This window comes from Calypte anna, chromosome 19 (assembly GCF_003957555.1).
Source record: "Calypte anna isolate BGI_N300 chromosome 19, bCalAnn1_v1.p, whole genome shotgun sequence".
Classification (NCBI taxonomy): Eukaryota; Metazoa; Chordata; class Aves; order Apodiformes; family Trochilidae; genus Calypte; species Calypte anna.
In genome coordinates, this window is record NC_044264.1 from 7,571,821 (window position 1) to 7,590,828 (window position 19,008).

General features: G+C 45.0%; 2 protein-coding genes across 7 annotated transcripts in view; one reads left to right on the forward strand and one right to left on the reverse strand.

Annotated features, from left to right (window-relative positions):
• Nucleotides 1-19,008, forward strand: part of PIGL (phosphatidylinositol glycan anchor biosynthesis class L) — a 65,540-nt gene that overhangs the window by 46,385 nt on the left and 147 nt on the right. The window contains exons 5-9 of one of the 6 annotated variants that reach the window (XR_003988368.1): nucleotides 1,803-1,834; nucleotides 6,225-6,358; nucleotides 15,213-15,374; nucleotides 16,379-16,495; nucleotides 17,269-17,351. Coding sequence is in view for 3 of the 6 variants with exons in the window: in XM_030462511.1 (XP_030318371.1) it covers nucleotides 1,803-1,834; nucleotides 6,225-6,358; nucleotides 15,213-15,374; nucleotides 17,269-17,346 (406 nt within the window). In the remaining 3 variants the exon portion in view is untranslated. Of the gene's footprint in view, nucleotides 1-1,802; nucleotides 1,835-6,224; nucleotides 6,359-7,498; nucleotides 9,703-15,212; nucleotides 15,375-16,378; nucleotides 16,496-17,268; nucleotides 17,352-18,688; nucleotides 19,000-19,008 lie in introns of those variants that run through there. The other 5 variants (XR_003988367.1, XM_030462511.1, XM_030462512.1 and 2 more) reach the window with 5 other exon arrangements.
• Nucleotides 9,203-12,602, reverse strand: CENPV (centromere protein V). Its single transcript, XM_030462514.1, has 5 exons — nucleotides 12,352-12,602; nucleotides 11,305-11,403; nucleotides 10,497-10,566; nucleotides 10,019-10,133; nucleotides 9,203-9,474 (listed from the first exon to the last, which is right to left on the reverse strand). The coding sequence occupies exons 1-5, from the start codon at nucleotides 12,600-12,602 to the stop codon at nucleotides 9,350-9,352; spliced, it is 660 nt and encodes a 219-aa protein (XP_030318374.1). The 3' UTR covers nucleotides 9,203-9,349.

A 19,008-nucleotide genomic window follows, 5' to 3' on the forward strand; every position in this document is an offset into this window, starting at 1 on the left:
CTCCTTTATTTGCTGCTGGATCAAACTTTCTTCCTTGCTGAAGATGCTCTCTGCTCCTGCTGGAACATTTCCATATGAACTGGAACTCTCCTTGCTTCTGTTTCTAGTGGCCAGGAATGGTTATTATTAGTTCACTCTTGGAGCAGCTCTTCATCTCATTTGATTTGCTCTCAGTTAGTGCTTTGAATGTCTCTCTATGGTAGAGCAGCACACCCAGAACTTGGTATATTTAGCCAAATTTCACAGCTACTCACTGCTTTATCTCTCCAAACTTGTTTTAACAAGTTCCCACACTGTGAGCTTCACCAAATGCTGAATCACTTCTCTGGGTGGTCAGATTCTGATTGTGGAGCAACAAACCTCTGGCAGAAGAGCAGAGCAGAAATCAATGGGAAAACTTAAAATTTCTTCCCCCCTGAAAAATTTCTGGTAATTTCTACAAAGCAACATTTAACAATCTGTGTCAGAACAGCAGGCCTTGAGTAGTGGGATTGGTGTCCAAGTCAGTATTAGAGGGCACTGTTCAGTACAAAATGGTATTGCTTCCAGATCATTGGCTCAGGAGGAGAGAGTTGGCAGGAGAATCTATTTAAGGCATAAGTCTTCTGCTTGCTGGTTGAGTTCTGCCATGACCTGCATTTCTGCCTTGGCTTTTGCTTTGAATTGCTTTGGGTATTCATTAGTCCATGCTTCCTATTTTGTCTACGCTTGTGTAGCTAATCCTTTTCCTTGAACTTAACCAATAGCCAGAGATAATCCTAGTTTGAAAGTGGCTGGAGAAACATAACAGTTTACATATAATGTATGTTTTATCCTGGTTGATTTACTCATCAACTGTCACATTGCCCTTCATTAAATACACCACTATAAGATGATAAGAATCTCTTTAAATATTACACAGGGTTAAATAACTTTTCTTGTGTTATTCCCTTTCTCTTTTTGGCAAATGTTCCATTGTTTGGATTTTTTTTTTTTCCTATGAAGAGCAAGCCTGGGTGTGGGACAGCTCTGAGTGCCATCTGCTGGAGATCTGTTCCTCCCATCCCTGCCAGGGGCCAAATATGGAAGCACTGCTAATGTGAGCAGGAGTGCTCAGGAGCCATGAACTGCAGGCTGGAGCAGGGAAAACAAGAGAATTAAAAAGGAATTTAAACTAATACTCTCTAATGCTTTCACCTCATCAGGATTATTTGCTAACACTTCTTGATGGAAGTACCATCCCTGTTCACATCTCCTGCTCTGGGCCCCTCGTTCTGTTTCCAAAGGATGCATTTTTTGCTACAGAGACTTCCCAGGGCAAAGTCACAAAGGAATCAAAGTCTTAGTGAGCAAAAAGTCAGAGCAGCTTTTTAGGTGTCCCAGTGCCAGCATGGGTTAGAAAGAAATAATCTGGTCTCCAAAAGTAAGCTGCCACTGAGGCAATGTCTCTGGTCAGCAAAGCCAAGATTTTAAAGAGCCAGTACTCCCAGGGGTGAGGAGCCTTGGACAGCTTCTTGGAGTTGTCCTTAGAGCAACAGGAGAAGTTTGAGAGTGAGTTGGATTTATGGAGCCTATTTGTGCAGCATCCCAGCAGCCAGGATGAGGACAGTAATGGCACAATGGTGTGGGGACTGAGGGTTACCACTGCCTGAAAGCTGCATCCAGTGTCAGCTCCTGAACTTTGGTGTAAGATCACCCATTGTAAATGTATGTGTGTGTGTGTGTGTGTGTGTGTTGATTCACCATATGGAGTTTATACCTGCAAAATCTGAGTTGGAGTAGCTTCATGGAGTGTTTACCCCTACTTATCTCTCCTTTCACAGGTACCTGCATACAGAAGGGAAGTTACCTGAAGGTATGACACACTACACAGCCAGCATTAGGCAATTGTTCACATAAATGTTCTGTCCAAGGTTTTATCTGCCTAACTCACCTCCATTTGCAATGCAAATTAAATCCACAGGTGAACTTTTCCTTGCCCTTTTATCTCCCTGCAGTTTTTTACCAGCTCAGGCTCCTCCACAGTCACTTTTCTGTCCTTTGGGTTGTCCTCTCTTGGTGGTGTGGTTCTGCCTTATGGCTCTTGCTGTCTTGCTTGAGTGCTGTTTCCAGACCCACTCAGTCCACCTCCTGCTCCCTCAGCAGTCATCTGCACACTGTTTCCTTAACCCTTATTCCCAAATGACTGTAGGACATGGATGTGTCACAGGAAATTGGGTTTAATTCTGTGCTAGCAGCAAGTTGCAGACCAAAATCTGGTGGAGAGAGCATAAGCCTCTGCCTCTAATCTCTTCAGTTCCCCATCTATGAAACTGCATTATTAGTGCCAGCTTCTTTCCCAGGACCTTTTCTTTGTTCAGCTTAGGGATGCAGCAGAGAGGTCTCTGTGTGCTGTCTGCAGTACCAAGTACAAGGAACTGCAGTCCCTGCTAGATGTCAGGTCTTGTCTGGACTGAACCACCCTTGTGTGCTGCTCATGCAGGTTTGTTAGGTAGGCTGTGGTCCTGAATAGGGGCTGTGCCTCTCATTGGTTCAGGGTTGAAACAGACCCACGTATAGAAAACGTTTCCATTTCTCTAGCAGCATCAAGAGACTCCTGAAGCTATGTGAGAGCCTTGCTGCTCTGATTACATCACATCTGACATGACCTACAAACACCAAAGGAACGGGGAGCTCCCATGCTGCTGCTTACACTAAGCCTTTCCAAATATAGTCCCAGTCTCATTGAAATTCCTGGTATTTATAATTTGATCTGGCAGGCGTGCAGGGCTGTGCATCAGAGGGGCTTAATGAAACAACAGTGATGCTGGGATTGAGGCTGTCTGGATAGAGCTGAAAGGCATGTTCAGGCCATGGAAATGTGCTGCTCTCCTGTTGGTAAGAGAGCACTGCTGGTGGATGAACCTGTGTAAGCCCATGTGAGCAGGGAATCCACAGAAAAATCTCTCAGCAAATGCAGAAGCCAGCTAAGCCTTGCCCTGCCTCAGTGATATGAGTAATGAGCACCCTAAATATCCTCCTTTGTTTCCTAATGCTTTTAGCCAGCATAAACACAACAGGCTTTTTATAACCTATTATCAAGTTCTCCAGCCCAGGCACGAGCACATAGCCCTGTTTCAGGAACCTGCTGCTGGTCCCATCCAGCTGTAACCACCACTCTTCCAAAAGAATGGGTGTGCTAATGCTTGTCAGGAGCAGGGCAAGCCTTTAGCACACAGGGATCTGATGATAATCTTCTCATTCCAGGCATACCTGCTGCATAAGTGACTTGGAAGTACAAGGCGAGCAAGCTGCAGGCTTCACTCACTTCTATTCCAGGCCTAATCCAGCAGCTATATTGATCCTGCCCTTTCTGCCACCCGTGAGAGGTTGTATTACACCCTTAATCCCATCCTGCCCAGGTCACAGTCACAACAGGCTCTGAAAAGCTTCACCTGCTGGTGTCACAGGAGTAGCCTCATCAATGGCAGCACTTCTCTTAACCCTGCTTGGCAGGGAGCAGCCCATTTCACTAAACCCTTTTCCATCTCTCCCTGGACTGTACATTCCTCTTCTGCTTCATCTCATCTCATGTTCCCTTTGCTGTCAGCACGTGGAGGTGCTTGTCAAAGCACTGACAGAGAAGACTCTTCCAGAGCCCATGGTTCTGGGAGGTGTGAATGCCATCCCTCTGCCTGACCTGACCAGTGGGGACCCAGCAGGTCAGACTGATTGATCCTGAAATCACTTGTAGTTGTTTTGAGCCCTTATTGCTGAGCTTGGGGGAACAAAAAAAAGCATCATTACAGCATTAATTAATATTTCCTAGGGGAAAAAAATGAAAATGAGAGAAGGGAGAGTGTATTTTGTTAACAGCACAGGTTTCAAAGGCTGCACCTCACCTGGCACTGCCGGGGTGCATGAACAACCACCCAGGAAAGCAAAGCCCCAGTCATTGCCCCCCATTTGCTTAGCCCTGGGCTTAGAAACGAGATGGCTTCAGTGGGAGTGAAAGAACTGCCAGGGCACTTCTGTCTGCAGCTGCACTGCTTGTCCCAGCAGGGCATCCTTTTTCCTGGCAAGCTGAAACCGTGGGAGAAATGAAACCTTGGGACAGCCCAACTGCTCTGTCACTTGTCAGGGTGGATCATGAGCAGACAGGGGCTCAGGCTCCCAGTCAAGAAGTGGCCCGGGCCAGGTTGGTCACACAGCTGCCTGAATTCCTGCACGTCCAGGGGACACTCTGCAGGGAGCCTACCAGAACCTTTGCTCCATCCAGATGGCATCTCCCAGCCTGCTGCTGCTCTGCAGGGATGGGCACAGTCACGGGGCAGGGCTCGGGTGGGAAGGACACAGTTAAGCCAGGAGGACCTTCCAGGTAGAGGTGCCAAAAGTGACCCAAAGCAGGACGGTGCCGGCAGCGGCTGGGGGGACATCGCCATCTCCCGGCAGCTCGGGGAGGGTCGGGGCTGTCAGAAAAGTCCGAGTTTCAGGAGGGTTTTTCCTTCTGTTCCTGGCACAGCACGGACTCGTGTCTGCGTTTGTCTGGATGGCAGAGCCAGGGATTTCTCTTGAGGGCTTCAATCCTGCCCATTGCTGCCCGCAGCAGGAGAAAATAAATCCTTTGAGTGCTCTGTCCACCCTGCTGAGGAGTCAGGATGAATGCAGAAAGGGAACTGGAAGGGGCAAATAGTCTCCGAGTCTTCTGTGATACTGAAACAAAGAATTACTGGTTTTGCTTTTGAGAGTGTAAAAGACTAATGAAAAGTTGAAACAAATTGTACATCCTTCTACTGAAGAAGAAAGAAAAAAGAAAGGAATTGAAAACCCTGGGGATGTGCTGGAGGGAGTCCATCAGGACTGCCATGTCCTGCCATCACAGCCTTTGGCTGGAATTAAATCAAGAGCTTTCTTTGCAGTAAAGGAGTCAGTGTCACTGGGAGGAGGCAAGCAACACAAATCACATGTGGGGGGACTTGTGGAGGATCATTCCTTGGTTCAGCATCTCACAGACCCCTGTCTGGGGAAGGAATGGTCCTGGTGAGGTATCTTTGAGTACCATGCTCTACCTTGGAGACTTGTGGGGGAATCTTCTTTTATGTCCCCAGAAAATTCATTCACCACAAGAGCAACATGTTTTGCTTTCTTGTTTCATGCTTGGCAGAGGCTGTATTGCAGGATCTTTTTGCTTAGGAGGACACAACTCCTGCCTACATTTTAGGGCCAAGGGTTATTTGAGCACAAACATTTGCTTTGCACTCAGAACATAACAGCTTCAGCAGTGTTAGATGTGAGGACAGACTTCACACACTGACATGATCCCTTAGGCAGCCTTCATAGCAGTTCAGCTTTGCTCTTTATCTTCTTTGTATAATTTCACTGTTTAAGGTCACACTGAAGAAAATCTCATTGTAAATCCAATTGTGTATCTGACCACCTGTGTAAACTGTGACTTTGGCCTCTTCTTTCAAACTTTATTACATCTGAAGCATGGAACAATCACAGCAGTTTCTGAGCCCTGAGAAATCTCAAAAGCAGCTCCCTTGAGAGCTGCAGGCCCTTAATGGGACCATCAGTAGCTCTGAGTTTGTCAGTGAAAATGATGGAGCCATGGTAAAAATAATAGCAGTTAACTTTGGAGTTCAAGGGGCACTTTGAACCAGAGAAAAAATTCCATTCCACACTGGTAGAATTTCAAGACATGTTGTCTTCATCTGCTCCATCACAAACATCTGAGTAATGAATTTTGGAACTCTGGTTAAAAGTAACTGCTTGCCTGACTTAATATTTAATACAGCCATTCCTGAATCTTGTAAAGATTTTTCCTGTAGCTAAGAACTGGAGAATAAAGAGGAAATTTCATTTTTGTAGTTGAACTCTCAGCTGATTTGCTGTTTTATATTTCCATTATATGATACAGTCTCAGCATTCAGGGAGCCATCTGTGCTTTTTCTTTTGAGCCTAACTACATAGGAATAATTTCATTTATAAGCAAAAAAGAACCCACCCCAAAACCCTCTGGTATTCATAGCTAGCTTGGCTTTCCACAAACCACATACAAAACAAGAACCAGTACTTATGGTAACAGACATACACTGGGCACAAAGAGATCCTGGGGAAGCTTGAGTAGAAGTTGATTTCTTTTTTCATAGAAAGGAACCTCCTGACCAGCAAGACAGGGAGCCTGTCAAGCTCTGCTGAGCCTAGAGAGGTGATTACCTTACAAGAATACTGTTTTGAAATATTTATTCTCTTTTTCTATCCAGGGTGCCTCGTGCTTGTGCTTGAATCAGTAAATCTCTTCCGCAAGTACCTCTCCATCCTGGATCTGCTTTTTTCCTGCCTCCAGCCCAGAGATGCCCTCTTCATACTCACAGAGGAGGAGACTGAACAAGCCAGGGTGAGATGCATGTACCTGCTTAACCTGTCTGTATAGCTCATCATCATTGTGAAAACTTGAGTCAGAAGTGTCATACTCAGGGTGAACTTGATAACTAATTATGTACGTGGATTATAAGTGTCACTAATGAAGGAGTTTCAGTGATTTGTAAAACATGAGTGAACAAGCCAGGTTGCTTCATCTGTGTGGATAGCAGGACAGGGCAGAGCAGATTTGCAGCCCAGAGATCTTAAGTAATCACAGTGCACTGAGTTTTACTCTGTGTCCAGGTTGTAGGGTGTCTTTCCAAGAAGTCTGAATGCAACATAATATTCTGAACATCTGAGTGGCCTGTCAGATAGTGGGGTGACTGTGTGCCAGGAACAGTGGCCTTGGATCATTGCTCTAACTAAAGATGGAGACAGCTTGGGAACTTGTGATCCAAAGCTCTTTATGAGTTCCTTTCTCTACTGTGTATTCCTGTAACGATTTTGCAGCATAAGATCTCACACATTTAGTCCACCGTTTCCTATATCAGAATCTGATCAGCTCCCCTTCCGCAGTATGAAAATATTTGCCTAGCATCAGTCCTGTTAATCCACAAATTACAGAACTTTCCTGCTTTTGAAACTACCAGAAGAGAGAGTTACCTATGGAAACTACTGTAAGAAATGTGGCCTTATTCCCTTGTGATTTCTGTTTCTGAAACCTGACCTTTCTAAGCTGGTGCTCTATAAATAGATGAAGTTTCAGCTGGCAGTGTATGTGAGGATGCAGCATGCAAATCCCTCTCAGATGCACACCTATCAGGTTCCTGCTTCCCCAGCCATGTGAACATGCAGGCAGGAGATCACCCAGGGAGGAGGAGTTCCATGTGACAAAGAAACTGTCACAGCACCAGACTGCAGCTGATAATGTCCCTTCTAACAGGACCCCTCTCAACACCAAGCAGCACAGCACCAACCATGCAGGGCCAGACGAGCCTCTCCCTGCCCTTCGCTTGTAGAGTAGGCAGCCTGCTACCTCCCATTCCTCTTCCATCCTCACTGAAAACAGGCTGTCCTGTAAATTGGCAGTGAACCTCACAGGAGGCCTGGGAACTGCCCCCACATCAGTGCTGGGAGGTTCTTGTGATGTTTTCTAAGCTGTTTCTCTTTCCAGAGAGCCATGAGGTGCCATCGCAGTCAGCTCCTCTGGTTCCGCCGCCTCTATCTGCTCCTCTCACGTTACATGGTGATCAACTCACTCCACCTGCTCCCAGAGACACATTGCAGGACTAAACAACTGAGCAAATAAAGGACCACGCCAGGCCCAGGACTGAAGAAAACTCACCTGTTCCGTGTTCAAGAGGACAGGATTCTCTTCATGTAACATTCCTTCAGACCACAAAAACCAGGCTGGGTAAATTTCCTTCTTAGCATCTTGTTGCCTGATACACTCAGATGAACAGAGTCACTGTAGAAACTTAACTAGGTTAAGAAATTTGGATTAACCTAATTGGGAATCAAATGCAGGAGTATTCTGCATCAGAGAAGATATGACTGTTTGTTCTCAAGAGGACAGAGCTGCAAGGACTGCCTGGAAGCTATTTCTTGGTGCTTTTGGAGAATCTAGTATGAGGAATGACTTTTCAAAGATCATTCTATCTCCACAGATAAAACCAAAACCACAGGGCCTATCTTATTCAGTCAGAACTGTAAAAAGCCAAAGCTTATGAATAAAACATCAGAAGTCAAACAGTTTTCTCTAATTCCACTGATCTTTGCTGCTACTGCTGCTGCTTTCATGCACACTGTGTTGCAGGCTCCACCTTCAGTGTCCCTCATGAAACATGAGCATTTCTTTGTGCTTCAGAACATTGGCCTCAAGATCAACTCATGAGAGTCAATAGGGTGTTAAAGCAAGGTGCAAGAGATCCACACCCAGGTCTTTTATAGAACACGTGCAGAGATAAAAATTACAAGAGGTGTTTCAAAAACTGTTCCATTTTTATAAAAGAGAAGTGCAAGAGTTACAGAACCTCTCCCTTTTTGCTAAAAGGAAAGTGAAGCAGCTTTCAGTAGTTTCATTTTTTAGCCTATTAGTGATATGGTTTTCTGTGAGGTGATGGTGGAGCAAAGTCAGCAACCCCCAACATTTCTGTAGGCTTTGCACTTATTCATGTCAGCTCACCTCTACAGGAAGGATCTTGCCTGCACCTGCACAGCAAACCATAGTCAAGGTCAGAGCTCAAACTGCCAGATCCTGATCTGTTGCTGTGAGCACATCCTCCCCTTAAGACAACAAACAATTTCCTGGTTGCACTGAAGTACCTGCCCATTGCTGGAAGAGGGCTGACAGTTGTGAACTCTGCTCCCTGGCCATGAGCCAGTGCCTAAGCATCTGCCTGCTCAGGCTTAAAACCACGAGTAAGTCCAGGCTTAAGCAAAGGAATAATTTCAGTGGCCCCTCTCTTGCACAGAGCTCATCACCTGTGTCCTTATTGAACTGGAGCCCACTAAGCTCTTTCAGATCCTCTTTAACCTTAAAGTCATGGTCAATTAATTGAAGAAAATTTTCTCAATGGAGAAAAACCAGTGTAAGTTAGTACTATGTCCTGAGCAAGAGTTTTTCTTAATAGGAGATTATTGTAAACCAGACTTGAAACACAGGAAATCACAGAGTCACCATAGTTGGAAAGAACCTTCAAGATCATCAAGTCCAACCATCAATCCTACACAGATATCTATACAAGAAAAGATTAGATTATTTTTTGTACTTTGTTGTGATTTCAACTTTAGCACAGCAAAGGTCAAGATACCAGAGTAGCAGCCCTTGGGGCCATTTATAGAACAGAGATAATTTGAAAACTGAAAGTCAGAAATGAATGAGACAGGCAGCATAGGAAGATTTATTTAAGAAACAGAGAACTAGTAACCATTATGTAGAGATTAACTTTGCCAGCCCCCTCCCAGGAAATCCTAGATAACAGTTCCATGGCAGTGTTCCCAGTTCAGCTGCTGGAAAGGTGTGTCACAGCTTTGACATGTCTCTGATGGTCTTGTGTTCCTTCATTGCCTTCTCCCATTCTTTGCCATTGATGTCCTCTGTGACAACAGTCTGCACAGTGCCATCATCCAGACAATGGGGAGCTATTCCTGGAGAAAGAGAGAGTACATTGAAACCTGCTTGTCATAGCTGAAGTGTAGGAGATGCTGTCATGAGCAGGATGAGTTATGCATTTGTCTCAGACAGGCTGAAGGCCTTGAGAAGAAACAGCTTGAGACCTTTTTGAGGATTAGCTTTAATGCCTGCAAGTTCTGTGTGTTCAATAAAGCTGTGTAGTTGCACCCAATCTTATGTTATCTTTAGCTTGTTCTTGTGGGATCCAGCAAGAATCTCCACGTTTCCTGTGGATGGGGCATCTCAGGGAATGGTAAATGCTCCATCCAGCATTCCTGTAAGGCTGAGGAGCTGCATGAGAAACCTGTTGTGGCCAGAAGCTCACGTGTCACAGGTCTGACTGTTTCTTATGGAGGAACTGGAGGTTGAGGCTGCAGTTCCAGATGTTTAGCACCTTAGGAACAAACTCTTAAGACACATGCTGCTCACTGCTGTCATGTTAGTAGTCAATGGAGTCTTTATCCAAGGTTTTTTTTGGTGATTAGCTTTGGTTTAGCACAGTTTACTCTTTCTACCTACCATAACCATCTGGATTTGAACGAGGAGTATAAAAGCTCTGAACACCACAGGTCTTGCAGAACGTGTGCTGAGCACTGTGTGTGTTGAAGGTGTATGTTGTCAAATTATCAGCACCCTAAGCAAATGTAAAAACAATGTAAGTTTTCCACATGAACAGATATATGAATTACTTTCTTTGGGTCAGTAGACAAGAAATGTAAAATTTAAGATATGTCATTGAAATTCAGATTTCTGCATTCATGCTCAGTTTTGAACCCCTATGCAAGTACCTATGTGTCTCCATCCCAGTCAAGCCTGAGAACTGCAAGAACTCTCTAAATACTATGAACTAACACCTTCACCAAATGGTATTAAATTCAGCCATTTCCCCCATCCAGCTATAAGCAAACTTAGGACAGAAAACTGGCTGCCACTTCCATCTTTGAGAATAATACTGCTCATGTTTGTGGCAATGCTTACTCCACTCTTACACTCTTACCTTCAGCAGCTTGAAACGTGATGCTGGGACAATGAAGTGTCTGTTCTGTTTCTTTGTGCAAATGCTGCAACTGTAAAAGAAAAAGCAGAGCTTTTTAAAAGCAGCAGCCAAGCTGTAGTACAGCCAGCAGATCTAGCATGGACCTCTTAACAGAAATTCCACTGGCAGCTAAAATGGCTGCTGGCATTGCAGAGGTGGGCAGCACATGTGGACTTGTGGTGTCAGCAGTGTCTGCCTACACCTATGGAAGAGACTGACCCTACTACACAGTTACACCAATGAGGTATTCTACACCAAACATTAAATGCCATTTTTTCTTCACATGTACAGACAGAGCACAGACCAACTGTAGCCTGAGAAATCCATTTTATCTTTCAGAACAGACTCTGCAGTTTTGACAATGTTTAAGTACCTTGCAAACAATAAAGAAAGGTTCAGAAATTTACCCCTGAGCTAGAAGCAAACGAGCTGCAGGCAAAGGGTGCATCATTATTGGAAACAGACAGTGTTATAATTTGAAGCTCATGTGGTCATAATCTTCTCTTGTGAAGACCAAGTTAAAAAAGGATTGATGGGCTTTTGAGCACAGTGCACTTAGAGGAAAGACAAAGCAGATGGTGAGCACCTGTACTCATTAGATGTCTCCTGACATGTTTGGCATGAGCATGGATGTGAGACATGAAGCCCTGCCCAAAGAAGCAGCAGTTGTATCATCTTTGAGCTTTTAGGTATTGACTGGAAGACATAGCAATAAATATTAATTCATCTATGAGAACAGGGAACAAAAAAAACACAAAATACAACTCACTTGCAGTTAAAAACATGGAGATCTGCTGAAGCCCAGACCTCAAAGCGAACAGCTCCACAGTGACAGCCTCCTGAGTGTTTGACCAGACCTCTGTACTCACTGCAAGAGAAACAACAGAAAGGTTTTGTGATCAGATTTTTTTCCCCCAAGAATTATTCCATTCTGCTTTGAGTGACTGCAAACACCAGAAAATGCATCCATTCAAATGTATTTTCATAAAATGTGCCAGAGCAAGGTAGGGAATGGCTTTTGTCTTCTGCAGCAGTTGCTTTTCTGGTTTAATTAAAATCATGAAAAGGAAAGAAGAGCAACAGTTCAAGTAAAGTACATTCTGCACACAACACAGAACATCTCCCCTGACACAGCCCAGGTGGAAGTGCTGACCCGGGCTGCAGCAGGATCTGAGCACAACAGGGCAGAGACAGGAGTGGAATTCTCACAAGAACAAAACCTCTTGGAACTGGGAACTGAATTTTCCCACAACTAATCCAGCACTACCAATGTTCCTGCATTCTGGAAAACCAGAATCGGATTCTCGGCAATATTTGATATGCATTTTATTTTGTAGTGTAATTGCAGAGGAACTTCACCATTAAGGAATTTCAGAGCTTGTGCTTCTCCCTCTCCCCTCAGACACCTCCATAGCAACTGGGCAAGAACCTCCACGCTCGGTCAAACGCCAAAAGCAAAGGAAAAACCTTTTCCTTCAGATTTCGGTTCCCCAGGACAGTACTGATGACAGTACTGATGACAGCCCAGGGATGCTGTGCTGTGCTCTGGAAAAAAAAGGAGCACAGAAGATGGGAGGAGATCCATCAACCGAGCTTCACAGACCCCGCACGGAGCCCCCAGGGGCACTTTTAACGGGAGAGCCCGAAACCACAGGAAGCTTTAGCATAAAAAAACCGGGGGAGCCACCCCCTCCCCTCCTACCCCTTTCCCTGCGGCTCTCCAGACACCCGTGATGCCTGCTGTGCAAACGCTGCCAAGAGGACGATCATTTAGCGGGGAAGCTGCGGGAAGAGCCGGTCCGGTCCCGTTACTCACTAAGCGTCCAGCAGCACCCGCGCCGCCTCCTCGCTGCTCAGCCGGTGCCTCTCCTGGAAAGCGGCCCAGCGCCCACTCTGCGCCCCGAGATCGAAGGCTCCAGAACCTGAGGGTTGTGTCTGCGTCCTCGACCCAGCCGAGGGTTCCCCCGCTGCTTTCCCTCGGCCCCTCCGGTTCCCGCCCGCCGAGGCAGCAGTGGCCGCGCTGCCCCTCCGGGACCGCCGCGCGCTGCCCGCCGTGGCTCGCCCCATGCGCTGCGCCGCCGCCGGCAGGGGGCGCTGTTGCGCGTGTGTTAACCCGCCGGTAGGGGGCGCTGCAGGGCAGCGCAGTCGGGCGGGAAGGCGGCCCCGGGATGAGGGGGGAGAAGGAGGGGGGGTTCGGTTCGGTTCGGTGCCGCCCGTTTTTTACGTTTATTATTAACAGAGGTGTTCAAGGTGGATGCCATCTCCCTGGAAAAGCTCAAGGCCGGGTTTGGATGGGGCTTGGAACCATTTGGTCTGGTGGAAGGTGTCCCTGCTCGTGGGTGATGCCTGAGGTCCCTTCCAGCACGGTTCTGGGGTTCTGTGGTGCTCCTCTGGGAGGGTGTTTAGGCTTCCCCAGAGGTTTGGAATCTTTACAGCTGCCTGACAGAGAAATGGATTGTAACTGAATTGCCCCTAGACAACTTTCCACAAATTTCCACCGCCTCAGTCTTAAAACAGTCAAGATAATACCTGTTTCAAAAATAAGCTGGAAAATGTGAAAGCACCTCTCTGGTGGTAAATATCTTTGAAAAGGTCATTCTTGAATATCTAAACAACAAAGCAATTTCACAAGGAAAACTGTTCAATGCAGGGGAGAAGTACAAAAGTAGATGCCCAAATATGTTTGGGTGACGGGACCAAAAAAAGCACTCCAAGGATGAATCTTTGTGTCCAGTGTTATAGCACTGTAGATTTAGTTTGGTTTGAGTTATAAACAAGAATCTGGACTCAATGCCTTTGTTCTTCTCAAGAAGAACAGGGAAAGATGTGAATAAGTGAGCTGACAGTCTGTTGTGAGGTGGAAGAGGCACCAAAGGGTCACATCCCGGCCAGGAATACAGCAACAAAACTGGACACTGATGAAAGAGCTGTCAGTGGAAAACAGCTTTAAAAACATGTGACTGCAGTGTTGTAGGGCTGCCTCCTGAGATGGCACATACCAGGACCTGCATAACAATCCTGTGGCTCAGTGCTTCTCTCCTCTGATGACAGGGAAGGGCATGTAGTTACAATTTCCTGTTATTCCTCATGTAAGCCTTGGTACTGGTTACTCATGGAACCATTTTAAGGCACCACTTGTGACAAATCGTGGCCCTTGCCAGCGTGTTCGGGTGTAGCTCCTGATCTGAGCCACTCCCACAACTTTAATCACACAAGATTTCTTGTTACTCACCTTACATTTTGGGAAGAAAAGTCACTAAGGTGAAACTGGAGATGACAACGTGAGACTGAGCCTGTGCAGTCTGCAGCAAGGATTCATTTGCCTTGGCAAGGGTTACATTCAGCAGCAGTTGAAGGTTTCAGCCTACATGGTCTGTACTTTTCTAAAAACAGTTACTGCACTAAACTGAAAGCCTGAATGTATTTTAGGAGCTTGTCAGTGATCACACAAATGCCCTCTCTGCTAGGAGACACAAGCAGTAGCACATTCTCAATAAGCAGTTCCAGCAAGAAAACCATCATGTGACTACACAGCCCATGTAATACCTGCACATCTGTCACTCTCTGCACCCCTCCAGAATTAATTCAGCGTATTTTAAATGAAGAAAGTGTTTCCAGAAGCTAAATTCTGTTCCCCTATGACTTCTCAGGATAAAAAACTGGAAGACAAAACTGGAAGAACAAAATGCAATTCTGTTTCAGCAGGCTATAACAAAGAAATTCTTCCTTTTTCATGTTTCCTGTATTATTAAAAAAGGACTCTTTGACCCTCAAACCTGGGTCTCACATAAATAATCAGTTCCAGTGCTTTATGGTCTCTGGCTGATGATGAATGTCACTGGTGCTCTGCTGGCAGGCCCTGCATCTCAGTGCTTACCTCACCAGGGGGTGAGAGTTTCCCAGTGCCCAAAGAGTTAACAGCTTTCACTGCTTTATGATTTCCAAACCTGATGCATCCTTTGCCAAACTTCAGTGGAAGCCAAGAGCCTGATGAGGAATGTTTTTGCTCTTAAGTTTCAGAAACAAAATGGAGGAGGGAAGAATTATTCAGAAGTGGGATGGCAAGAGGAAAAGTCCATTAAATCACTGTTTGTTCTCTTTAGGTGTCATGTGATACCCAAAGTTCAACAGCTGATGTGTTTTAATGTTAAAGTACAAAGGTGTTTTGCTGTTCCATCTCAGCTCTGCTTGTATAACAGTGACTCAGCTCTGCAGACCTGGCTTGCAGCCCACACTGATATTCTGTAGGAGCATTTTTGTTGCAAAAGCAGCTCTAAAACCAGCTTCTTGTTTGTGGGTTAAGTTGGAACAGAGGATGCTTTTCATCCAACAAGCAGGGAGGTAGATGAAGCTTAATAGCTAACACCACACTTAAAAGAATTGAGGTAGTTAACCCTGCAGAGTTTGTGCTGGGGAGAAAAAGGTCAGTGCTTGGATTTTAGTGTTAGTGTTATGGAAGGGGAAGCATTCTGGACATTCTCCTCACCATCAAGGGATCCAGGCTGGATCTGAAAACAAACCAGAGGGAGTATCACCTCTGGGGCAGTGGGCAGAGGCTGTTCAGAATGTTCCTGACAGTGTTTGTTTTTGTTCACTGTGCTAAGAGAGCTTCTGTTGAAACATATTAATAATGATTAACTGTCTTGTAGGGCTTATGTCTTCTTTCTCTTTTTCAAGGTGCTTCTTTGCTGTCCTGCTGCAAAAGCCCAGAAACCACATGCTAAATGGTCTCAGACACAGCAGAGGGAACATGAACAAAGAGAGCTCCTCCACTGCAGTGCAGCTTGGATCAGATCCAGCAGACTCCCAGGCAGGAGGCAGACTGAAAAGATGCAGCAAGTAATTGTTAGAATAGACCTAGTATTAATTGTATTAAAAGTATTAATTGTTGCTTTCACTCACATAGCGTGCAGACACAAACCTGTGATTTTAGGCTGATGGTGGCTTTATAAAATGCCCTTTAGGAGTCTCCTTGCATCAGAAGCTCAGTGAATTGCCTGCCACATGTTCCTCTGGGTCATTGAGACCTAGAGAGAAAGACAAGCCCGAGCCTGTTTATTGTGGCAGCAGACATCTTAAAGATGTATCCTGTGTGTCCTGCAAAGTCAGGCTAAGCTTTAAACAAACAGGAGACAGATGAGTATTGTTCATTTCCCTTTTTTATTGCCAGTCTGGATATCTATTTTTCTTAAGCTTCCAGCTCCTGAATTTGATAGTTTATGAAAAACTTTGTTTGTTTAAGTTATTTTTAGCACAGGATTTGAAAAACAGAATTCAGATAGTTGTCTTTCTTTGGTAATCTCATTCTATTACAGTCAGTCTCACAGTACTTTGAATTGTGATTCCTTGTTTTTGTAACCCTTGAGCTTGTCAGCACAAAGACAAGCAGTGACATGCCGCAGCTGTTTGTCTTGTGACTGGAACTTCAGCAATATCTAGTCCTTAATGAGTGTTAAAGGTTTGGGGGTGCAAATATTTATCTCCACAAATGTAAATAAGTAAATATAATTATCCTGTGTCATTCCCAGTGAGAGAGACCTGAGGTAGGGATGAGTAAATAGGAATATACATTGTTTTTTCCCTATGGCAAGTAGCCCTATTTTTATTTGAAGAAGGGAACTGCCCTGAGCTTACTACACATTCTTAAATCTCCTGACTGTCTGGCTGGCCCAAGTTTTGTAACTAAAGATAAACAGATTGCTTCATTTGACATTGCTCATGCAGAAATTGTACACTGTTGCTAGGACATAAGTGTACATACAAAAACAGACCCAGCTTGTCTTCCAGAATGTACAGATCCGTTGTAAACATTTCCTTGACCCCAGATTCTTCTCTTCTGAAAGTAGGTTGCTCTGTACTACTGTCCAATGACCTACTTTTGAAACCACTTGGAAAGAAATAAGTGTTCCCAGCTGCAGGCCCTGTGCCCTGGCAAAAGCAGGAGCCACCTGTGCAGTCAGGTCAGTCACAATATACAGATTTCTCTTTTTTCAGCTTTGCATTTATTTATATACAGTTCACAGTCAGCTGCTTGATGATTCTTATCAAGAGCTGCTGGAGGAAGAGTGGCATGTATGTTAAGTACACACATTTTATACAACCACAACAATTACCACACCATTTAAGAATAAACAGATTTTATTTGTCTTTATCAAAATCAAGGTAGTAAAATAATTTCTAAAGAAATTCTGAGGTGAAGCTGAAATTCAGGAAGTGGAGACACAAGGTCATCACCTCCATCTCAGGAGATTGTTCCTACACATAATGTGTGAAAATGGGGCAGAATCTGACTTTAAAAAGAAGTACATTTCAGGCTGATAATAATTATCACTGAAATAGCACAAAGAATCTATGTATATATGAAGTGTGTAACATTCAGGGCAAGCAGAAGAAGCCATGAGACAAGAAAAGAGGAATTTAAGAAGCTCTCTGTATTCAGCCCACCCCCCAAAACCCAAAGAGGTGTGTTCTCTACAGGCATGTAGATGACTATCCCAGATTAATAGATAGAAGAATTAAATTAATCCAATCAGTGGAGGCTGCAAAATGCCAATAGTGGCCTGTGTAGAGGGCTTTGCCAGAGGCTGTGGAGGTCAGTTCAGTTCTGCTGGGCCCTGGAGTTGTGTACACAAAGCTTAACTCTTGCTTATCACTTTTGGCAGAGGGATGAGGGAAATAATGAATCTTTTTGCATGGAATTGATTAATTTAATCCCTGATTGTTTTCAAAATAGAGTCTGCATGGTGTGTCAGCATGTTGCTGCCTGGCTTGCTTCATTTCCCTGAAGGATGAATTTTTCAGGAGCCATTAACAAGGTATTTAAAGAGCTACTCATCATGGACCTATTTTGTTAGGACTTAATTCTGATCTGCTGATTTGAATACTTCAACAGAAATGGAGCAACTGTAGCAAATTAGTCACAGAATTTAGTCACACTTAGAAAAAACAAGGGGGGGGGGGTGCTCCTGTGTTTTCTGGTTTACATAGAAAGGAAAAAAAAAAATCAGAATTTTCTTCTTCATCTACAGGAACCTTAAAAACCAAAGACACACACCCTAAAATCCTTAATACAAGTCTGATGTGCTCAAGCACAGGCCAGTCTTCAGATTAGCCTGTGGTTAAAGTTGCAGTTTAACAGATGTGGCCTTTCACATTTGTAAATATTAATTACTTATGGCCTTTCTCTCAGGATTCCATAAAGTCCTGGGCTGGGGGGACACATCCTGGAGCAGGGCCTGGGATACACAGCACAGACAGACCTTGGAGCAAACTTTAGTCACCCTGGCACTGTGCAAACAAAAGGAGCCTGTTGGAAACACTGAGCAATGCTGGCAGCATAAAGAAGACAAATGTGATATTGCCTAAATCTGCTTTTTGTCCTAAATTTTTGTAGCTGAGTAACTTTTCCAAGGTTGGGTTTTGCCATGGAGCTGTTGCTGAACTTTCCAGTCTTCCTGTTGTGAATTGTTGTTGGGATGATTCATTTCCTTTCTACTGTAAAAACCAGGAGGTGCTACCAGACACAAACCTTGTTAGGAGAAAGGAAAGCAGAAGGGTTTTGTTGTTGTTGGGGCATTTTGGTGTGGTTTTGTTTGTTTGGGTTATTTATTTGTTTGCTTGGCTTTTTTTAAGGGGGAGATGTGGTAGGAAATAGAAATAGGGAAAAGCTGAATCCAGCCATCCACGTGTGCTTGGGTTCCATGAGTGGAGGATTTAACAGCAACTGTATCTGGCTTGGAACTTGTAGCAGATAAAAACACCACCACAGAAACACATTTCTGGATTCTATGCACTCCAGATATGACTTAAAATCCAAGGCAAAAGGTACAATGAAGCTTAATTAACACAAAACTTCCACATCAGTTCACAGGAGGAAGTTGCCCAATAACTCGATCAGGGTTTCTTGCTCTAAAGGCAAGTAAACAGCCATTTGAATCTCAGATGTCAGCGTTTCATGGCTTGCTGTGCAACCTGACATTAAATAATTATCAGTCAGCTGAGCTGTGTTCACAGGGCTGCTCAGGAAACGGGCCGGTGAAGAGGGACACGTTCAGCCTGGCACACCAGCAGTCAGTCACCAACGACTTGCCAGATCTTTGGTTTTGTTTTTTCCACCTTTGCTAACTCACTTCTGCTCTGCCTTTCCCTCACAGCCCCTGCGGACCCTTCAGTCTCCGCCATCAGCGCCTCATGGTGGGGAGGGGGAAGGGGTGTCTCAGAGGCGCTGGTAGCTCAGCGGGTCAACAAAAAGCTGGCATGAAGGGTACCCCTCTGTCTCTGGAGCACTTTTCCCCCTATTCCCGGCCAGGTTTTTCCTAGGGATGAGACTGGGGCTTCCCCTTCCCCCTCCCCGCCCTTGCGCCATAACCCCTTCCCCGCCGAAATCTGCCCCCTCCAGGCCGCTTCCCCCTAGCAACAGCGCTGACCTCACCGCGCACCAATCAGCGCCGAGCAGCTCCCGAAACTTCCAGAG

Coding starts and splice junctions, on each gene's coding strand:
- CENPV (XM_030462514.1), bottom strand. CDS start 12,602: ATGGGGCGAGCCACGGCGGGCAGCGCGCGGCGGTCCCGGAGGGGCAGC. Junction 10,567..11,304: donor CTCCATGTTTTTAACTGCAA/GTGAGTTGTATT, acceptor TTTCTTTTACAG/TTGCAGCATTTGCACAAAGA. Junction 9,475..10,018: donor TTCAAATCCAGATGGTTATG/GTAGGTAGAAAG, acceptor CTCTTTCTCCAG/GAATAGCTCCCCATTGTCTG.